This window comes from Phalacrocorax carbo, chromosome 4, assembly GCF_963921805.1.
Source record: "Phalacrocorax carbo chromosome 4, bPhaCar2.1, whole genome shotgun sequence".
NCBI classification, from domain to species: Eukaryota; Metazoa; Chordata; class Aves; order Suliformes; family Phalacrocoracidae; genus Phalacrocorax; species Phalacrocorax carbo.
Genome location: NC_087516.1, coordinates 37384723 through 37405835, shown reverse-complemented (window position 1 = coordinate 37405835; position 21113 = coordinate 37384723). Strand labels below are relative to the sequence as shown.

At 37.6% G+C, this 21113-nt stretch overlaps 1 protein-coding gene across 11 annotated transcripts in view; it reads left to right on the top strand.

Annotated features, from left to right (window-relative positions):
* The window catches only part of TENM3 (teneurin transmembrane protein 3), a 416596-nt gene that overhangs the window by 339194 nt on the left and 56289 nt on the right, over window positions 1–21113 (top strand). For 8 of the 11 annotated variants that reach the window (XM_064449664.1, XM_064449668.1, XM_064449663.1 and 5 more), the window contains 3 exons: window positions 9695–9721; window positions 12267–12413; window positions 19932–20148. In XM_064449664.1, the coding sequence (XP_064305734.1) occupies window positions 9695–9721; window positions 12267–12413; window positions 19932–20148 (391 nt within the window). The remainder of the gene's footprint in view (window positions 1–9694; window positions 9722–12266; window positions 12414–19931; window positions 20149–21113) is intronic. The other 3 variants (XM_064449667.1, XM_064449662.1, XM_064449661.1) reach the window with 1 other exon arrangement.

Genomic DNA, 21113 nt, shown 5'->3' with positions numbered 1-21113 from the left:
ATTTTGGTGAAATGAATCTAATGACAATTAACAAAATTCAAGATTTATTGCTATTGTTCAGCATCTTACAGGATTGAACTAGACACTGGCAATATATATTCTAAATACTTAGCAATTTAAGACATCTAAATTGCTTACTGTCTTTTCCCTCCTGGAACTGAAGTATTTCCCATTTCCATGGTAATCCGTGTCATACCACTGTATCCATGTGAGAACAGGTTAAATCAACAGTTTACTGCAAAGCTATGGAAAGTCATCTATCAATTGTTTATTTGGTCTGGGAGTAACACTCAACGAGTCTGAGGTGAACATCCATATATTACTTTGTGAAGCTCAACCTGCATCTCATTGTCATACAAGACCGCACATGCACAGCTGGTGCCCAGGTGATAGCCTGGATGAAAATTTGCTCTGTAATTAAGTTTTCATAACACAGTTGTGCTAAAATATGTTTTTGGTTTTTTTCTGTCCTGGTTTGCAATGAGTTCAGTGACCCTCTCCTGCCTGAGTAGTTGTTTTGTGAGATTGGAACAGATATTATTTCAGAAAATCTATTATTTTTTGTCATATAACTGGCATGTACCATGAGTAAATTAAGTAACTGTCATAGGAGGCCCATAAATACGAATAACTTTTCCAGCTGCTTTTCCACTAAACTCTTTTAGCTGAATGAAATTAGTAAATAATTATGTTGGTGGGGAATCTGCTATATCCATGTGCTATGTAACATCTCAGTTTTACAATGCAGCTTAATTTTTTCTACAGACCAAATTAGTTTTAAAGTAATCTAAATTGCAAATTGGCCAATTTGCATTAAAACTACGCCTTCTTGTTCAGATTTGTCAACACCTCTTTTTAAAAAAGTCTTTAACATTAAGCATGGGTGGGTAAGACCATCTGTTTATGGAGCTTGCCTGCAGCTCCATTACTTAACACACAAGACAGGTTACAGCTGTTTAATTGTTATAGTGTTGAACGATTATCTTTCAGTCCAAAATTAATATTTATATAAGTATGCATGGAAAGCATGTCATGAAACATAAATGATCTAAATGTGGATTAATGCCATTAAGCATTCATATTAATCCCTCAGGAGGACTGAAGTTAGCATTACGGTGTTCATGCTGCTTTTGAGTGCTATGTGAGGCTACTTTACCTGGTACACAGAACTGAAATTGAAATCCAGTGGTGGTCCACTGTAGAAGTGTCCAGCTTGTTATATGTTTTTATTCCAGTGAGAAATGGTTTACCTTCTAAGAATTTCCCCTGGAATTTAGTTGAGAAAAAAGTAACAAGGGACAGCAAAGTATTTATTTTTCTCTTCATGAAATGACATTAACATGACATTAAAACCAATCAAACCAAAAATAAACTATCTTCAGCAAGAGATTACTAGTTTCAGCTATTCTAGCTAGAAGAACAGGAAAGTCATCTGGTTTAGATTTTCAGAATTATGAAAAAAATAAATAACATCTAAACCACACTCCCATAAGTGAGTACAGACTCTGTCCTGGTTGCTGGTTAAAATGGTTTTCTGACTAGGGACAAACATGAAGACATTTGTGGGCTGGTTTTCTACGTGACCATGAGCAGTGTAAGCTCAGAATCACGGCTAGTGTTGAGGACTGCTAAGAAGTAATCTCCTCCACTAAGTTATATGGTCTGTGCCTACTCTCTTCAACATGTGTTTAGCTTAGGGCTCCTTATATTACAGATTTCAAATATGACTACAGGGAAATGACACTTTCGCTTTTCATAAGATCAGAGAGCAAGTCAAGACAAATATGTTCCTCCTGTTAATTAAAGGAAGTGCTTACAGAAAACTTGGTACGGCTATCTGTCATTACACTATATATTTTTGAAGTATAGGCTTGACAAAGTAAGTCAAGGACCAATTTGAGTGCTTGATTGATCTTCTGTGCATTTGCAGGTAACAAGGAGAGCAGCATGGGTAACTGGTATGACAACCACCATTATTTCAGTACTGGTGCTAAGTTACCAAGCATAGTTTACTTTTCTCCAAAGTTCAAATTACTGTGAATATTCACATTTCATAGTGGCTTTATGTGCCTGGTATTTAACGTACCTTAATGCATACATGCCAAGAATTACTCATAAGATTCTTTGGAGATTTTAGAATTTTGATCAGAAGGAAATTTTTGTCCTTCAAATTAGAATAATTACTACTGCATTAATATATTCTGTAATTATCAAAATTCCTAAATTTCTGTTTTTCCTTAGTTTTGAGTTCATGGGGTTATACATGAGTACAAATTTCATCTTAAAAGTAAGATTGTATCTGAATGAAGGTATGACCTTTGACATCCCAACAGTTTATTCTCAGATAAAATTAACCAAAGGTTGAAAATTAATTACATTAAATATCAGTTAGTTCACCACAATATTGTGAGTATAATCCTACTTTCAAAACACCTGACTAGTTGGAGTCAGGATTTCACCATAATATTTATACCTGTACCCTCAATGCAAAATCTTCATTGAAAACAGAAGATTACCTTCTTGGCACCCAGAGGACTGATAACCAGAGTTTAACAAGATTTTATGAAATTTAGTACAATTATGGTTTTGATCTTTCCTGTGCCTGAAAAGCACGTGATTAATTTGCCAGGCCAAGCCTTGAATATGAAAAATACTTGTATGTTTGGTAACTATAAAAATATTCAATTACCAGGTAAATTTAAGATAGTGCATGCCTAGCTGAAGCCGTGAAAAAAAAAGTGAATTATTGGTCAGGCCTTAACACATTTCAGGACCAAGTATCTCAAATATAAATTATTTGTTGCCATACTTTAAATGGCTAATTGGTTTATTTGCATTTACATGAGGACATGTGAAGTTGAAGTTAGGCACATTTTCAGAAAACAGCAAAATTCTCTGAGATTTTAAGAATTTTAAAGCATGTTGCAAAGCTTACTTGAGCTGAAGTGGCCAGGAAGTGAGTGCTTTTGTATATTATATAGTTGCATGCTGCTTAGACACATTCTGAAAGCACTTCCAGTCAGGAGGAAAGATGGAAACGATAATGCTTCCCATCTGATTCCATCCTGTAATACATTTTCAAGCCAAATTTATCTTTAATGCAGTTCTTAATGTAAGCATCAGGTTTTACCTGCATCTGTCTGAGACAGGTCTTTGTGAGTTTGTCAGAGATCTCAAACAGGTATTTGAACTTTTTCAGCCTGTACATGTGAGACAGTTTTAAATTGTTAATGGCATATACCCTTTCTTCTAAATCCTTTCCCAGCTAAATAGATGTTAAATAGGAAACAACACTGCTCATGAACTTATCAGCATTCCCAAACTTCCAATGTCTATTATATCCTTAAAAGCAACTGAACCTTTTATTCTTAGATACATGTGGCTTTCCAGTAATAATGATGAGAAATCTTACTTTATAGTAAAATTGTGGTGGACTCTAGAACAAAAACTATAAAGGGTAGTGGGCTTATGTGCCCTTGTACATAAAAACCCATAAATGGTTGCTGCAAAGAACGGCTGCAGTTTTGCGAAGGGATAAATTGCAGTGAATTCAGGCCTCTGCAGAAATGTATGCAGCAGAGGTATCTGCTGCAACTCTACGTAGACGTTGGAGAAGAGCGCAGAAATGATGAAGAAGATATGGTTTCAGGGTGAGGATTATGTTTTGGCCTATGTACGGAAGAATGCAAAGAAAATCACCTGAAACTATTATTCCATCCATGCAAGATGGGAATTTAGGAGTAAAAAAGTATCAAAAGGAAAGAGTGTTTGTAATCCTTTTCTATTGGCAGCAATGCTCTGAACATATGGTGTGTCTAAGACAAGGTTCTTATAAACTCAGAGAAAGGATGACGACCATGAGCTGCTTACAGTGGAAGAACATGTGCTTTCAGTGCTGTTCAGTGACGAACAGAGAGAATTACATTTGCAAATGATACCAAAGCCCACTGCCCCCAAGCACTTTGGAAGACAGGACAAGAATTTAAAATTACTTTAACAAATAACACAGACTCTGCAGAAAAATAGGTGCAGCTTAACAAATGCTGGGTTTTGTGCTTAAGAATAATCAACTGCACAAATTCAAGTTAGGAAGCAGCTTGCCAGGCAGAAGAGTCTCAGAAAAGTCTGTAGTGGATGATTAATTTGGCATGAGTGAACCGTTCTGAAGACAGGCTAGAACAGTGGCTTTAAAACTGTATTAATTCTGGACTCCTGTAAGTTTTCTGGGAGAGGTATGGAGCTCCTCAGAAGTTGCATATGGATTCATGGCACTTTTTTTGTCACCCTGGGAGTAAAAGCAGTTGCTAAAGGAATCAATACACTATTCTCTAAGTCTGTTGCGGGTAAGATAAGAAATACTGGGTTTAAATATCACAAGAGATATTTGGGTTTTTATGTTCAAAAGGTGCTTTAATTGTCAGGATACTTAAACTTTGGGTGGGTGGAAATGAGAGGAATTTAAGGGTGATCTGGTAGCCAGGTCAGGATAAGTAAACTACCACAGGCTGAGTCTTGAACAGGTTAGAGGGGTCAGGCCAGAGCCATCAGCTCTGGGTTTTGTACCAGTTCCTGCAGAACAAGCACAAAAACCTGTTTACAAAAACTCCATTTTCCCTAAAGCTTGCGATGAAACTCTCAGAGTTTCTCTTCTGTTGGCAAGTGTCTGTGAAACCACTGATAAAGCGTGTGCCGCATCCCCTGCTACTACTTGGCTGTGCAGGGATTAAGAAATAATGTTCATAACACTTTGTTAGCACAAATGGCAGAAACGTAGGTGGTTCATATAAGCTTCCCTGTTGCTCACCAAGAAAAAAATATAATGTCACAGAATGGAATCTCTTTTTTCCCCTTCCTTTTTTTTCACTTTACTTTATGTGCGTAGGACTTGGGAACTTTCAAATGCACAAAAAACGTGTTAAAAGAACATTAGTGAAGTTGGAAAATCAAGAACATAAAGTTAGGAAGCCACAAGACAACGCTGTTTTGTGTCATTATCATTATATCGTATAACAGAAGGTACATAGTATAGCACATGCAGACAATTTCATGTATCGTAAATAAATTAATTGTAAAGAAAAATATAATGCTACCTTTAGTTACTTTTCCCTCTGCACCTAATAGACTTGATTTAAGAACGTTTCAAGGCTGTGAAGGGATGTCTCATGCAGAAACTCCACTAAATCTGTGGCAGTGACTGGTGCGCAACATAATCTCCTTGTTAAGAACGATTCTGAAGAACTGGATTCCACCCTTGCTTCTACCACGTATTTTCTGTTAGTTGTTCACAAAGGCAAACTTTAAAAGAGTGTTCTCTGACCATTCTTCATTTTCTGGGGACCTAACTTCCTTGCGTGTGAATTTGTAAAATGCTGATTTGTGTATGAAATCCTATATAATTATAAATATACTGGAAGATCACATCATAAGTGTTTGCAGCCAAATGCCTGGAGACTTTTTACTTTAGTCTTTCTATACCTTAGTTACCCACCTGGAAAATGAGATAAGAATACAGTCTCTGCTCACACCAATAGTGTGAAGATGCTATACTAAATAATTTTCATTTCAGGAGGAAGATAATAGAAAAGCCTATAAGAAAAGTTACTTCTTTGTTTATGGTTATCATGGTGTGCCTGCTACTAGGGCATCAGTCATTTGTTGTTCATGAGAGAATGAGTGCTGAATGAGGACTGTCAGCTCTGTACATTGACGAAGAAGGGTATAAAAATTGCACAAGTAGCCATAAACCCAGCATTGCCTAAATTCTGGGCGTTTGGCTTGGCCACTCTCGTGATAGTCTTGTAAGGGGGGACGGGGGGGGTGTTTGTCCTATGGATCGTAAACAAAGTTTCATACAAATATTAAAAATAAATGAAAACATTAAATGAAGATATTAAAACTTTCTAACTGCAAAGAAATAGACAAATATATAGAAAGCTCAAGGTAAACAGTATAATATCAACATACCATAGTTTGCTTGCAGTCAGTTTTTCTACCAAGAAATTAAGATTGCATTTTGACCTTTTATCTCCTTATATGATGCAGTGCAAAGTTATGCAGAAGTGTGAACATGACTGATGCAAGATACGTTATTCACGTTTTCCTGTAGGTCTGTGTCTGGGAGCATGAAGTTTGTATTAGCAGCATAGAGATGTACGCAGTCATTCCCCAGTGAATGGGGATTGCTGTACAGAGCTGTGGGAGATGAGGAGAGTGTGCAAAGCTGAGGGTGCTAGGACGGGAGTGGGACAGCGTTCTTCATTGTTGCTGCATACTAAAATTATTTCTTCATCATCTTTTTTTTTTTCCTTCCCCCCTTTGGCACTCTTTTCCTCCTAATTTCTCCTGTTTTAGAGGGAGAGGCTGTAACACAGTAAGGAGGGGAGAAAACAGATAGTATTAGTGGAGAGGAGGCAGGAGTTCAGCTCATACTTTGAAGGTAGAGGAAGCAGAAAAACCTTAAAAGTAGTTTTTAAATTAGGCAGGCCATGGTCGACATGGCTTTGGTCACATTCATTTGAATTTTTGCTTTATGTCTGGTGGTGCTATGAGATCAAATTCTGCTCTTACAGCAAAGTAACTCATGACTCCAGTGGAGCTGTTGTGAGTTGACACTGTAATGGGACTATATATACGCTACAAAAATATGGCATGTTTTAGTCTAGTGTACAGGTTACAAAGATTGTGATGGGTGACGATGTCTGGTGGAGGATAATGATGTAAACTAATAGAAATGTAAATTTGCTATACAGTATTTAGAAGCATGTCACTGTTATAATCCTTTATGACAGAATAATCAGAATAAAGCAGTGTTCTAAGTACCAATTAAGGAACATTAAATCAATGGGTATGTGACTCATGCTGATTTAAAAAGGAGCTGATTGAGATAAATGGATTTAACACGTACTTTTATTTTGTGGCTATTTTGTCATACCTGGAGGAAGTAGCATATGAATAACCGGAGGAAGACACTGACTTACATCTCTGATAAGACACTAATGGGAGACATTCAATTAAAAAAAAGTCTGGGTTCTGACTGGTTATGAAATATGCCATGTTAAATGTGAATTTGCCTGACTCTTATCTGTTCTTCATATAATGCATTTGCCTGCTGCATATTTATATAAATATCTACGTACATTGATAACACCATTTATATTTTACATTGTATGAATTTTGAATGCCACTTACATCTTCTTGGATTTTGACCATCCTAGAAAATGTACACATTTTTTATCTTCATATTTGCTTTTTCTTCATTCCATTTAGAGCGATATGAAGTCCCTCTACTCCTGGAAATAATAGCAAGATATTAGATTTCACAGTCCTAAACCCTGCAAGAAAACCCTTCTAGGTATATTGTCTGGTCTATAATTAGACTTTTTAAGGGCGTAACATAACCCACATGTGCCAGATGTGTAAATACCTTGCCAAGGAGCACCTGCTGAGATGCTCCATCCTACTGAAGTGCTTCAAATCCCACCTAGAATTTGCTGTGCAGAGGGAAAAAGGCTTGTATTTTTTACTTCCACACAGAGCTGGATTCATTCCTGTTTCAGTTGCAGTGCCATGAAGATAAGGAAGACAGCTTGGCTAGTTAAACTTCACTGCAAAGTTACACTATTTTTGGTCACTCATTTTGTCCTTTTTGATTCTTCTAAGATGCTGTATGTTAACAAAAAGAGTTTCTAACGTTGTCCTTGATGTCAGCTGACCATCCGTAAAAGGATGCTGGAAGGTAGAACTTGTTTTCTGAGCTTTATAGGTTTATGGTCTGGAACTGACTTCTTATAAAACTACTGGATACAAAAAATCTTAAAAAGCATTTTTTTTTTTTTTTTTTATTTTTTAAATGCCAATTGGATTTCTGAAAGCAAATAGCATGTGGGGGCCTGGGATTGCAGGGACTGTTTTTAGTTGCCTAGGAGGTTTTTGTAATGTTCTGTTTTGTTACCTATCCCTACATCTGTAGAGGCATTTAATGTTTCACTGGTGGACGGATCCATTCCCCAGACACACCTAACTGCCTCTATTTTATGGAATAAAGCTTGATTTGTCCTCCATGCATACTACACCGTCTTCTAAGAGCAGCTGTGTAGGAGCAAGGGGAATTATACTGGATGAATAAGAGAAGAATTCGATCCACCCTGAAATGCAGCTGCATCATTTTTCTTTTTGTTTGTGGTCAATGTGAAAAGCTACGTAGTTTGTTGCTGCTGTTCTACATGTTCTATAGTTGCTGTTTTCATCTTCTTACTTTGTCTCCCTTTAACTTTACCTTTATAGAAAAAAAAAAAAGAAGAAAAAAAAACTGTGCAGGGGACACCTGACACTTTGTTCAAGAGAAAGGGACTAGAAAGTTTCCACTTCTTAGTTGTAGCAGTGACTGTGGCTTCTGTGAGATTATGTATCTCATCATCTTCCTCCTTGGGCTTGGGAAGAGCTTTTTCCTGTTTGTCCAAACTGGAGGAGATGCAATGGCTGGAAATGCCTTTCTTGCCCATCCAATACACAAAGTTGAGGGTTAGTAGCAAGTGGCAGAGTACTTGCCAGACAGGGGCCATCATCTAACAGGGATTTAAAAAAATATCAAATTCTGAAAGTAAAGAGCCCGTGAGAGCTCTGTTGAGAGACCTTGTCCACAGCAAGACCAGGGGATTGAATCCAACATTGTTGACTCAGCTTGGCGTGTTCCCACTGCAATAGTCTATAATATCCCATCACCTTATGTGCAGGTGGTTGGGTTTGGCAGCCTGTGATGGACCTGTCTGATGTAGCTTTGCTCTATGACATTAACCCATTTAACACAACTGCGGTTGATGTCTGTTTCCTGAAAGTAAGGAGGGAACATACAACCCATCTCTGCTGTTTTGTGTATTAAAAGTGAGGTCTGCTGCTTTGAATGTCTTGTGTGCTGTCTGCCACACATCCATCTGCCTCCTAAAATCTTTTGTGAAATCTGAAGTGCTATAACTTACAAAAAAAAAAAAAGTCTTGCTATTCCTGGGTATACCATGTTATTTATTTTTATACATCTAAAGCCTAAGTTTAATTTTCACCTGTTTTCCCAAGTGAAACAGATCACCACGCTACTAACCCCACTACGCCCTCTTCCACCCCATATATACAGTCTAATTTATGTTATGTAATTGGTGTGTGTGCTCAGAAGAATAACTGTGGCTGAACTGAACCAGAAGAAAACTATTCCTCCTGAAAATCCTGTTAATCCAGTCGGAGTTAAGATAGTGTGCTGGTTATGGTGTCAGAGTCATATGTGACCTGCAAATCAAAGACCTTCCAGTATGGTCAGTGTTGTAAAGCTCATAAGCTAAGTAATTACTCTTATGTTGTGTTGACAACTGAATTTTTAACTAGCTTTGATTATATTTTTATTTTAATATATTTTGTAAAAATCAAAGCCTGTGAAGAGAAGTCAGAAGAAATACGTAGTCTCAGAAAAGTAGCATCTCTTTCTTCCACAGTCCTTTCTGAAATAGTTTCATTGAATCATTATGATGTTTGCTGAAAAGAGAATTTCTTGGATTTTTAAAAGCTTTGAAATACATTTTCATTTTGTAATGTAAGAGCTCTCGTGTCAGGTGCATCTGCTTGATTTGCATGTGAATTCTGAACAATTCTTGTTTTATGTGACACTTCTGAAATGTCTGTCTGTTTTTTTTTCTTTTTAATTCTCAAGCTCACTATTTGGATAAGATAGTGAAAGGTACTGTACATTTGCTCTTTGATGACATGCCTATACCTACATGTACTTTTTAATATGAATATATAGTAACAAACGTACTAGTCTGGGCAAAAGAATCTTCTCTTACATACATTCCATGGATTATAGATTTAACTCATTTGACTTTCAACTCATCTCAAATTAAAAATGAAATCTTGCTTATGTTATATAATACCATTTTGTCAGTAATTACACATTTATACACAAACTGTATACACGATTAGATTTTGTTTGAACCAAAAACTGAAGATAGTATTCATTTGCTGTTTGGTGCATTTTCTTTGTTAGTTTTGTCATTGGACTTCTACCTACAAAACTGAAAATATTTAGGAAACAAAGCAAAGGGATACTCTTGTCACAGAACAAGTGTCATTAGTTCTAAAGAACAGATTAATTATAGATATATGTGTGGTTTTATATATCCAGATCGATAAAATACCCCAGGCTTTTAAGCTTTTGTTTATCTGAATATAGGAAATCTATAGGAAATTATGAGTCATATTTTGTACAAAACTACAAAAAGCTTGTATACTCTATGTAACATTTTCAGTTAAAAGGTTCAAGGATGCAAAAGTCTTAACATGAAACAGCAAAGATTCTTGTATCTTCAGTTATGGTGAAAAATTGATTTAGAAAAATGTTTAAAATATTCCTACCCCTCTTTCCCTGAGTATTTTTCTCTATTCCTTATTTGTGGTTTTTTTTTTCATTAGAATATGGCAATATTCATGGCAATATCCAGGCTTTCACACAATAAGTCTTGAGTGTACCCAGCTGACTCCTAATATGCTCTGTCAGTATTGCAATTAAATATGTAAGTCTTCCGTAAATTAAACAGAAGAAAGATTAAGAAGAAAATAGCTCTCAGTACGTCAACAAATACTATTAGCAGCTACAGTCTGAAAGAATAGGAGTAGCAAGACTAATCTCAGCCTGCCATGATGGCACAATATCCATAAGTGTAGCATCACCATACTTCCTCACAAGAGCTTTTCCCGATTCTCTGCCTTCTAAGAGTAATTTGACAGGAGTTAAGCACCCTTTATAAATTTTTTCTGGGTATGTTTGTAATTTGGAGATACGTGGTTGAAAGGAGTCAGTAAATTCAAAAGTCTTTAGAAGAAAAAAATAAACTATTAATTCTGAAAGGCTGTTCTAAACTCAGCGAAGCTTAGCCAAATTGGGTCAGTAGATTAGTTCACAAAGATAGTAGTTCTGCAAAGTGAAGAAGTGTTTAGCCAATTCCTTAGGTTTTTTGGATAAAAGTTTGCAGAAAATTGTTGTGTCCAAAAATATCTGATTTGTAGCCACCTTCTCATAAGATACTTAGTGCCATATCTGTACTTGCTTCTGTCAGTGTCTTATCATAGTCATAGATCAGGAACACCAAAATCTACATTATTTATAACGTTGTCATCCTCATACAGATCATGTTGGCTGCATGCCAGATTTCATCACTAGGAAGTGACAGATACTGGTTTTTTTTTTAATGCAATGTTAGACTGAAAACAATTATCGATTTTGGATATATTAAATTATTTTAATTGTTTCCCAAATTTTCCCTCCTTGGCCATAAAAGCAGACAAGATAGGATATAAAGGTAACAGCACAAAAGCCTTAGGGAGATTGTCACAAAAAATCACTCTCTGCTATCTGTCTTGAAGCACGTCACTACCGTGTTTTTGTTCAGTCTATCAATGTTTTATTGTGGTCCTTATGGTATTTCATTTTGTCCGTCCTAAGTAATCAAATACGCACAGCTATTACATTTAGTTGGAAATCCTGTTGGTCCTGTCCCATCCGTATGCAGCCTGAATCCTAATGTTTGTTAGAATAGATGCTAAGCTGCTTCACTATTTCCTGGGCTTTGCTTATTCTGTGAAAAGGAATGTATTTTTGGCATAAAGTATAGTCATTAAAACTGGCCTATACTTTGTGCAATTATTTAACGCACTGTAATTTCACATGAATATACGGCAACTCTGAGACCAGATGAAGTTAACAGTCTCTTTTACTACGTGCCTAAAATCATATCCATTTTCCTACTTAAGAATTTGGAGGGATTTGTTCATAGTAACAGGGAGCTTAAACATTTGTGCCAGTAAGTAACCAATACTGCATAGAGCAAATAATGATCTATTCTATGAGCACAGAAAAATATATCATTTTACACAGCTGTGTTTGCACTATGCACTCATCTCTTGTTACTTTGCCAAAAAGAAAAAAAAAATTTTAAAAAACAAACTTAATTTTGTCTGGCCTGCAGGTATTTAGAGGATTGGTGCATTTATTTCCTGCCTGTACAGGTAAGTGGTGTCTCAAGTGTCAGGCCAATCAAAGATGCCACTTTGTTAAGAATTACGTTCCGCAGGTAATGTTGCTGTTCCACTCCATGTGCAATTACAGTATTTGTGCTGTTCCTAAGGCCTGTTCCCAGTAAGTGTCCCTTGTTTGTATTTTTTTTTCTTTTTATATAATTGCAATATTTAAATCACCTGTGATTTTTCTTCTTTCTCTGTTTCAACAGAGGGCTGCCCCGGCTTGTGCAACAGTAATGGCAGGTGCACGCTGGACCAAAATGGCTGGCACTGCGTCTGCCAGCCAGGATGGAGGGGAGCGGGCTGTGATGTAGCCATGGAAACTCTCTGCACTGACAGTAAGGACAACGAAGGAGGTAAGATGTGGCAACTGGATCTTTAACAGTGGGGAGAACCTGTTGAGGAACAGAGATTTTAGAGTCAGGTGACGCAATGCTGCCATGAGAACCATGCACACATTTTACCAGCTCTTATGCCTGTAAGAATAAGCTACGATATTCAGTGCTTTTATATGATGTATCAGCAAAGCCTTACAGGGTGCTTATGACAGGTGAGACGTGTACTCAGAAAATGATGGGTGTCACCTTAGTTTCCCTGCAATGTTCTCTTATATGGGAATAAAACAGTCTCAACAAAGTGAACTGCAGTGGGGCGGGGGAAGGAATTCAAATTTTCAGTGACCTCACAAGGAAATTATCCCAAGAGAAAAGGCCAAACAGGGACTTTACATTTTGACCTATGATACTAGTGCTAAAAACAACTGGTTGCCCAGTCTACAGAGGTCTTATCCCTCATAGTCTGTGAATACTCAGATGACTGACAGGATGCTCCCAGAAGTCTTTGGGTTTTTTGGCTTGCTTTTCCACAGTCTGTCATTCAGGTGACAGGTAAATCTTCAGCGAGATGCAGGCAGGACTGTTGACTTAAGGAATCAATCTGCAGTCATCATTGTAGGGTGGGGAAGGTAGAGGGGCTGTGACTTTGGCATGACTCCAGAATCTCACAAAAACCCACACAAAAACAGGATTAAATGTGAATGCAGTCAAATATTAGATCAACATAATGCTTTTATTGTCTGTCTTCCCCTTTTTTCATCAACACTTTCTTTGTTTAACACCTTCAGATTCAGAGCAGAGATAAAAAACTCCATTAGGGCTGTGACTTCATTTTTCAGCTTTAGACTGCGTATGCATTTGCCATTGCTGGTTGGCTGTTTGCTCTCATACCCCAACTGCAGCTGGGATCTTAGACATCACAAACTATAAATACCAGCAGCATTTACTTCCTGAGAAAAAATAAATAATGCAGTTAAAACAGTACTGCTGTTTATTGCTTTACATGTCATTTGATTTGTCATCCTTACATATTGTATATTTTGAGTCAGTTTTGCACATTTAGGGGCCTAAAGAATCTGACACAATCTGGTATACACAATCTGAGCTAGTATGAAGCTGAATTTCTGTTTGTAGGAAGGGAGCAAGAAGTACAATTAGCCATAGCATATCCACACAGAGATGTGCTGTTTGGGGAATTACGTTCAGGTGGACCGGAGGATTATGAACAGAAGGAAGAAAGAGAAACCTGCAAGCATGAAAGGAGACAACACAAGGAGGAGGAGAAACTAGGTTAGAGCATAAACAGCTTAGAGGAGAAAAATAGATCATGTAGGGGAAAAAAGGGAAAAAAAAGTTGAAAGGCCAGTGATAGACTAAAACAGATTCAGTAAATGTTAAAGATAATAAAAGGACATGACATATCAGAGGAAGAGTCAAGAGCAGGTAACTGAGCAGTGGGAGGAAGAGGAGCAAGGTGAACAGGAATGCAAGTAAACAGAAGAAGAGAAAAGAAGATGCTTCTTCAGACTAAAAACAATAATAGCTGTTTGTGAGGAAAAGGGGAAAAGGAACAAGGAATTGGAGCGGAAGGATCTAACAGAATGACTTCAAGTTCAAGAAGAAAGAAGCATATTGGAAAAAAAAAGTCTAATGCTGGTATTTTGTTGCTTTTTGTCTCTCAATTTTTTTCATTATTTCCTTTACAGACATTATGCAGCTATGTATGAGGAAGAGATCAGCCAAAGAGTTGTTTTGCCATGATTGACCTATATAATGCAATTAGTCACTGGCATTTCTCTTCCAGTGTACCTTATTTTCATTTATATGCTTCAGTACAGAGCATATTCACTTCAGTCTTTGACTAGTGGCTGAGGCAAAGGGTTAAAATACAGCCATTAAATTAAATTAAAAATGGGAAACATACCAAACAAAACTGGGAAAAGAAAGTGGTGTTTGCCAGAAACCCACCTGGAAAGAGAAGCAGCGTTTCTTCCCTTTCCAAGAGCACCTGCAGTCAGCCCACTAATCTCTCGAGCAAGCCGTTCAGATTCCACGCAGCTACAGGGAATGGCACATGGATGCCTCTGCTGTACTTGTTTATTGCGGGAGATCAAGTTATCTGAGCACTTACGCTGAATTTATACCAATGACTGCAGGTAGTGTGATTTACATTGCACTAAGCAAAACGATTACATAATGAAAGTTATCTTGGTTGTTAGCTAAATGATATGCTGTGGTTAATGTTTATGTTTCATCCTACACTGGATAAAATATACTTCATATATTAATATGAGGATAATTCATTAATAACAGTGTCTGCTGTTCCTTTGATTCTTAGCTCTTTCTGGGACTAATCATTCAAATTCTGTGAACATGAGCATCCCAAGGACCTCAGTGGGAATATTCTCCATAGGAAATGCTAATGACATCAAGGCATACTTGATCATTTTCCCATCTAGATACTATTGACATATGATGAGATGATTATTACTCATCTTCCTTTTAATAGATATTTCTGAAAGTCTTGCAGATCATTTCCTTTCTCTTTAAGAATCACTATTTATGTTTCCATGTGTTTGATTTGGATAATAGATTTTAGATTTTAGCAACCCACAAGGAATGCGTGTGAAACAAGCAGACCTTAGGCTGAATTAAACTCCTAATGACTTTGTGGGGAGAGAAGTCAGAGTTGTTCGTGGGTGGAATAAGCCTAACTTCTTTACTGGGGAAAAAATGTGTCATTATTATACTTTAACAAAGTAGGCCATGTTTTGTCATCGCTGTAGGAAGAATGAGCTGTTTACTTTTTAGTTTAGGTAGGTCTTTATTGAACATATTCCTTTGTTAAGTTTGCTTTTTATTAGCTCCTATCCAATTATTAAGAGTAGTTACAAGTTTACACCAGCAGGATTTAAGGGATTATTAATATTCTTTTATTACTAAAATGAAAATAAATACTATAATGAAGTAAAGCTTACTTAGTGCTACTGTATCTTTGTAATTGCATAGGCTAGGATAGCCCGATCCTGATAAGCATTGTCACAGGGTAGTACAAATTCAGCCTAAAGATTACCTAAACCAAGGCCTCTTCTCTGATAGTGCCGAATAGGAAATGCTTAGCAAAATAATTTAATAGGACAAATGTGAACTTATATTTTCTTCGGTATACCAACAGGCTGCTAATTAAAGTAGGAAATTACTGCCACAGAATGTTTTGAATATTGAAAGGGTTACTAAGTACAAAGATAACCCAAGCTTAGGAAATTTCGGGAAGTTTGTACTTGAATTGGGACTGATGCAGTGGCATGTTCATGCTCTCTGGTTTGTACTCCAACAGTTCCCATTATTCTTCAGCTTTTTGTTTGCATCAGTGGTTGCTGAGGAGTCCTGGGTTGATATATCCATAACACTTTTCCGTGGTGACTCCAAGATTTCTTTCTGGAGTGACAGCTCATTTAGAGCCAAACACTTTATATTTTAGGCTTCTTCACTCTAAAAGGAATGTTGAATTTAAGTACACTATAGGTATGCTTATAGAGATACTGCAATAGTACATTGAACAAGGTCCTTGTGCACTGCTTAGGAATAAATCAAGGGCTATTTCTGCTTTTGTGGCTTTTCCGACCAGCTACTCCTACAGGCAGACATTTTTGGTGTCTATAATTGAGTCCATTCATTATAGCCTGTTGTAAAATTGAGCTATGTGACAATAACTGAGGTTTGTTAATACAGTTTTCTGTCCTTTCCAGCCTCTTGCCCTAGTGTGCCACAGTCAGCGAAACCATCCTGGTGGGGTGGCCAGGATCATAGCTTCAAAACTGTATTCTTCCTATATAGACACTGCATTTCACTTCATGGAGATTATTTGCTGCCTAAATAGATAATCAACTTATTTACCAAAAATGTGATTTATGTAGCTCCTTGGCCATGATCTGCCCTTGATACTGGCGGAACTTGTGCCTGGGACTTATTTTGTCCCCCTATTTTTGTACCTTCCAGCAGTTTTATACATACCCTTTAAATTCCATTCAAAAGCAAACATGCCCACCATCCGTAAGTGTGGAAATCCTCTGTCTTGACTCCTCTCATTTAATGTTTTGGTGCTTTTATTAGTCTCTCCAAATAAGCAATCCTATCAACAGACCATGCTCCATTGCAATTCTGTGCATTTTGCAGCAGAGGGAAAAGTAGCATTAGTCAAGATTTTTACAGCTAGACTTCAGCTTTTGAGGAAGAAAACAATAATGTAGTCATCACTTCTTCTGTATATAGAAGAACCACTTACATCTAGAACAAAAAAAAAAATACAAAATAGCGTTCTGAGACTGATAATGACTGTCCAGCTGGCTGTAGGAGTTTCTATTTTCTTTATAATTGCACTATCATAGTTGAGTGATACAACTGATAAGCCAGTGTTGAGCTAAGGCTCATATTTTTCAGGCTAAACAAAATTCATCAATAATTTTGCAGAGCCATTTCAGAAAGGAAATTTTACTCTGCTTCACACAGTGCAATAGAGCACTCAACATAGTGGTACTAGATGGCTCTAGCCACATAAGTACAGAGAAAGAATGAAAAATGTTTTCTCAAGTTATAAGGAGCCAGATTCATAACCATCCGTCACTCGCCTGGGCAAGTTGCTGATAAACTCCACAGAAAAATAACAAACAGCATATCCCTGTATCATGGCTGGTGAAAATGAGATTCTTTCTCTGATTGATGTTAGCGGAGAGGCTTGTAAAAATGCATTTCCAGCTGATTAGTTCAGAAGGTGTCAATCTCATGCAGTTTTATGACCTGCAGACTATACTCCAGATGTACATTTGCTTTTTATAAACTAACAAAGATGAATGACGAAATGTGAGCATTTCTTTGGCAACTGCACCAGATATTGCCTGGGAGACCATACAGAGATATAAAACCCCAAAACTGTGCTTTTAACCATCAGTACCCCCAGCTTTGACACTGATCCAGGCTTCTAGAATTAAAACCAGCAAGGGAGGTCAGTACTTCAGCTAGGAAAGGGTGTCATATTGTACAAGAATGAAACCAGAAAATCACAAGAGTCACAGACTATTTGAGGCTGGAAAGGCCTCTGGAAATAATCTAGTCCCACCCCCTGCTCAAAGCAAGGTCAACTAGAGCAGGTTGCTCAGGGCTGTGTGCAGTTGGGTTTTGGATTTCTCCAAGGATGGAGACTCTACAGCTTCCCAAGGCAACCTGTTGCAGCGTCTGGCCATTTTCACACTAGGAAAAGTTCTTCTGATGTTTAGACAGAATTTCCTGTGTTTCAGTCTGTGCCCATTGTCTCTTGTGCTTTCTCTGGGTGCCAGTGAAAGGTAGTCTTTTTTTTTTTACACCCTGCCATTAGGCATCTGTACACATTGATGAGATTACCCCCCCAGCCTTCTCTTCTCCAGGTTAAGCAGTCTCAGCTCTCGCAGCCTTTCCTCATAGGAGAGGTATGTGAAGGAGAGGTGTGTGAAGAAGCCCTTAACCATCTTCACAGCCCTTCACTGAGCTTTCTCTAGTATGCCCATGTCTCTCTTGTACTGAAAAGCCCAACGCGTGCACAGGACTCCAGGTGGGGCCTCACCAGTGCTGAGAGGAGGGGAAGGGTCACCTCTGTTGACCTGCTGGCAAAACTCCTCCTAATGCAGCACAGGATGTCATTGGCACAGTCTTTGCCGCAAGGGCATGTTGCTGGCCCATGTTCAATTTGGTGTCCTCCAGGACTCCCAAGGTCTGCTCCACAAAGCTGCCTTGCAGCCAAATGTCCCCCAGCATGTACTGGTGAATGGGGTTGTTCCTCCCGAGGTGCAGACTTTGCACTTCACTTTGCTGAGCTATATGAGGTTCCTGTCAGCTCATTTCTCCAGTCTGTCAAGGTCTGCTTGAATGGCAACACGACCCTCTGGCGTATCCTCCTACCAGGAAAAATCAATGTTCTTTTCTCTTAAAAAAGTTTAAACTTTGATATACTTAACGATGACTTTTTCATCCCTTTATTTTCCCTGAACTAACTTCAATGTCAGCTGCGTTAAATAAGAATTTTAGATGTGCAAAAGAATAAAAATCCTAGCCCTTTACTATTTTGCCAATCCTCTAACTGATCCACGTAGCACAGCAATCCTTAGAGGAATACCTTTAGAAGATCTCTGTTTACTTACAGTCTTTCAAAATATGATTGAACAAAAATGGATTATATTTTTCCCTTCAGAAAGCAGTTTTACTCTAAAGCTAGATTATTTTGTGAGAGAAGCAGTCGTGGACTTCCTCCATGTGCTGCATTGGTATATTTTTCAGTTTAGTGCAGCAAGCAAGCTCCCTCTCTAATCTAAATGGAATAATAAAATGTTTGAGCTATTTCAGTCTTGCTGTTCTTTTGGGGAAACAATTATCAGCTATGTGATACCATATTACATTCATCTAGAAATCTTCTGTAGCTGACATTTCCAGGCTCATTTTCCTTATGACTTTACTTACAGCAAATTAGTAGTTATCAATTTGATCTTGATTTTAATCTTTCACCAAATTAGATTTCCAGTGATGTGACAGATCTAATGCTCATTATATGTGAATATTTCAGCACATAAGCATAAAAGCACCCATGTGTTTAAATCTTGTCTATACTGGCCAGCATTCCTCATCAGTTTATTCAGAATAAAATAGAATCATAGAAACGTTTCAGTTGGAAAAGACCTTTAAGATCACTGAGTCCAACCACTAACCTAGCACTGCCAAGTCCACCACTAAACTGTGTCCCTAATGCCACATCTACACATCTTTTAAGTACCTCCAGGGCTGGTGACTCAGCCACTTCACTGGGCAGCCTGTTCCAATGCTTTACAACCCCTTTCAGTGAAGAAATTTTTCCCAATATCCAATCTAAGCCTTCCCTGGCGCAGCTTGAGGCCATTTCCTCTTGTCCTATCGCTTGTAACTTGGGAGAAAAATTCTAAATGTTAAATACAGCTTTTGTTCTGTCATACACTTTCATGCAAACCAGTTGTGGAAATTGCCACTAGCAACAAAATCTTTCTGCGAAGGTATAAAGGAATCCACCTTGATAAATGTTGTGAAATATTTAAAGCTACTTGCAGCATAGATTCTAAAAAACTTCAGAAAAACAGCAGAGTGGGAGTTACTTATTTCTTGTCTCTAGCAAGCCAAATACCCTCAGATAAAAGCTGTTTAGACCCACCTAAAATGTTTAATATTTATAAGTTAACAGTGTATGCAGAGCCTGAGTGCCTTCATTATCCGGTTTGTTCAACGCGTTTTTAGAAAAGTGTTGAATAAATAAGTTTAATTTATACACGATACTGAGTGTGTTCAGCTTGCATGGATTTCCATGGGAGTTCAAGAACTCAGTTATAACACACTTTCTTTCCTTAATTGAAAGTGAATTCATTAAAATCTTAATTATTAGTATTCTTTCATACTACATAATATTTTTTAATCTCTGCTGGCTGGCTCATTCACATGCAAAGGGGCAGGAGGAAGAGTTTGTTCATTTGTGTGACTTTCTGCCAACAGATGGGCTAGTTGACTGTATGGATCCTGACTGCTGTTTGCAGAGTTCTTGCCAAAACCAGCCTTATTGTCGTGGACTACCTGATCCCCAAGATATTATCAGCCAAAGCCAACAGTCACCATCTCAGCAAGCTGCCAAAGCATTTTATGATCGGATCAGTTTTCTTATTGGAGCAGACAGCACTCATGTCATACCTGGGGAAAGTCCTTTTAATAAGAGGTGAGCATGACTCATCATTTACTTATGAGTACAAAAGAAATTGAAGATTGTGTGAGATCCACTTTTAGGGGAAGATCCACTGTGACTGCAAATTTCATGGCATGGACTTTGAGCAGAGACCTTTTCTCTTAATGTATCAAATTGCTTATTTTGTCTAATTTCCTGCAAAATTCAAATTGCCAGTGCCAGTTGGTTACAGGAGGTACTTGCCATGCATAGTACCTGTATTCTAACAGGGCACTTCATTAATGATTAAATAAATCTTTATTTAACCAGTTGATTTGGGCTAGCACAGTTGGAAATACATCAAAGCAATGAAAACACTTCAGAAGGAAAAGCAAAGCTGCACTTTTTAAACTGAGCTCACTAAATAATATAAATTATGAATTAATGTAATAGAACTGTTAAGTGCACGACAGTATAATTGCATAAACTATTTGACTGGTGCTCTACGAAGCAGTAATGACCTGAAAATAAACCAGTAACAGGAAGCAGGTGTCTGGGATCTCACTGAGTGAAGGAAGATGATTTACACTAGAACTACTGTGTTTGCAGTAATTTAACAGCATTAATGTGTTTGGGCACAGCAGTTGATTAAAAGTTGTTGCACAAATGTTCCTTATTGCTCTTTTAAATTTTGTACTTCATAGTCCCTGCAGTTTTACAGATTGCTTTGATACTAATTGAAAAGTACGTTGTTCTTTAAGAGCCTGCCAGAGGTATGACTTACAGTGGGAACATTCAGAGTTTATAAGTTCTTAAAATTCTTCAGTGAATTTCTGGTCTTAGTAACTCAGTATGGACAAAATGAACCAAAGTAAGATCAACAATATTGAAACAAAATTATTATCTGTAGATTTCGAGGCGTTTGTTTATACAGTATAAGTTATGTGAACTTGTAAAAGGGTTAGAGTCTCAGGAATGTTTCTTTAATAGTAGTTGATACCATGTAGAGATGCAGGGGG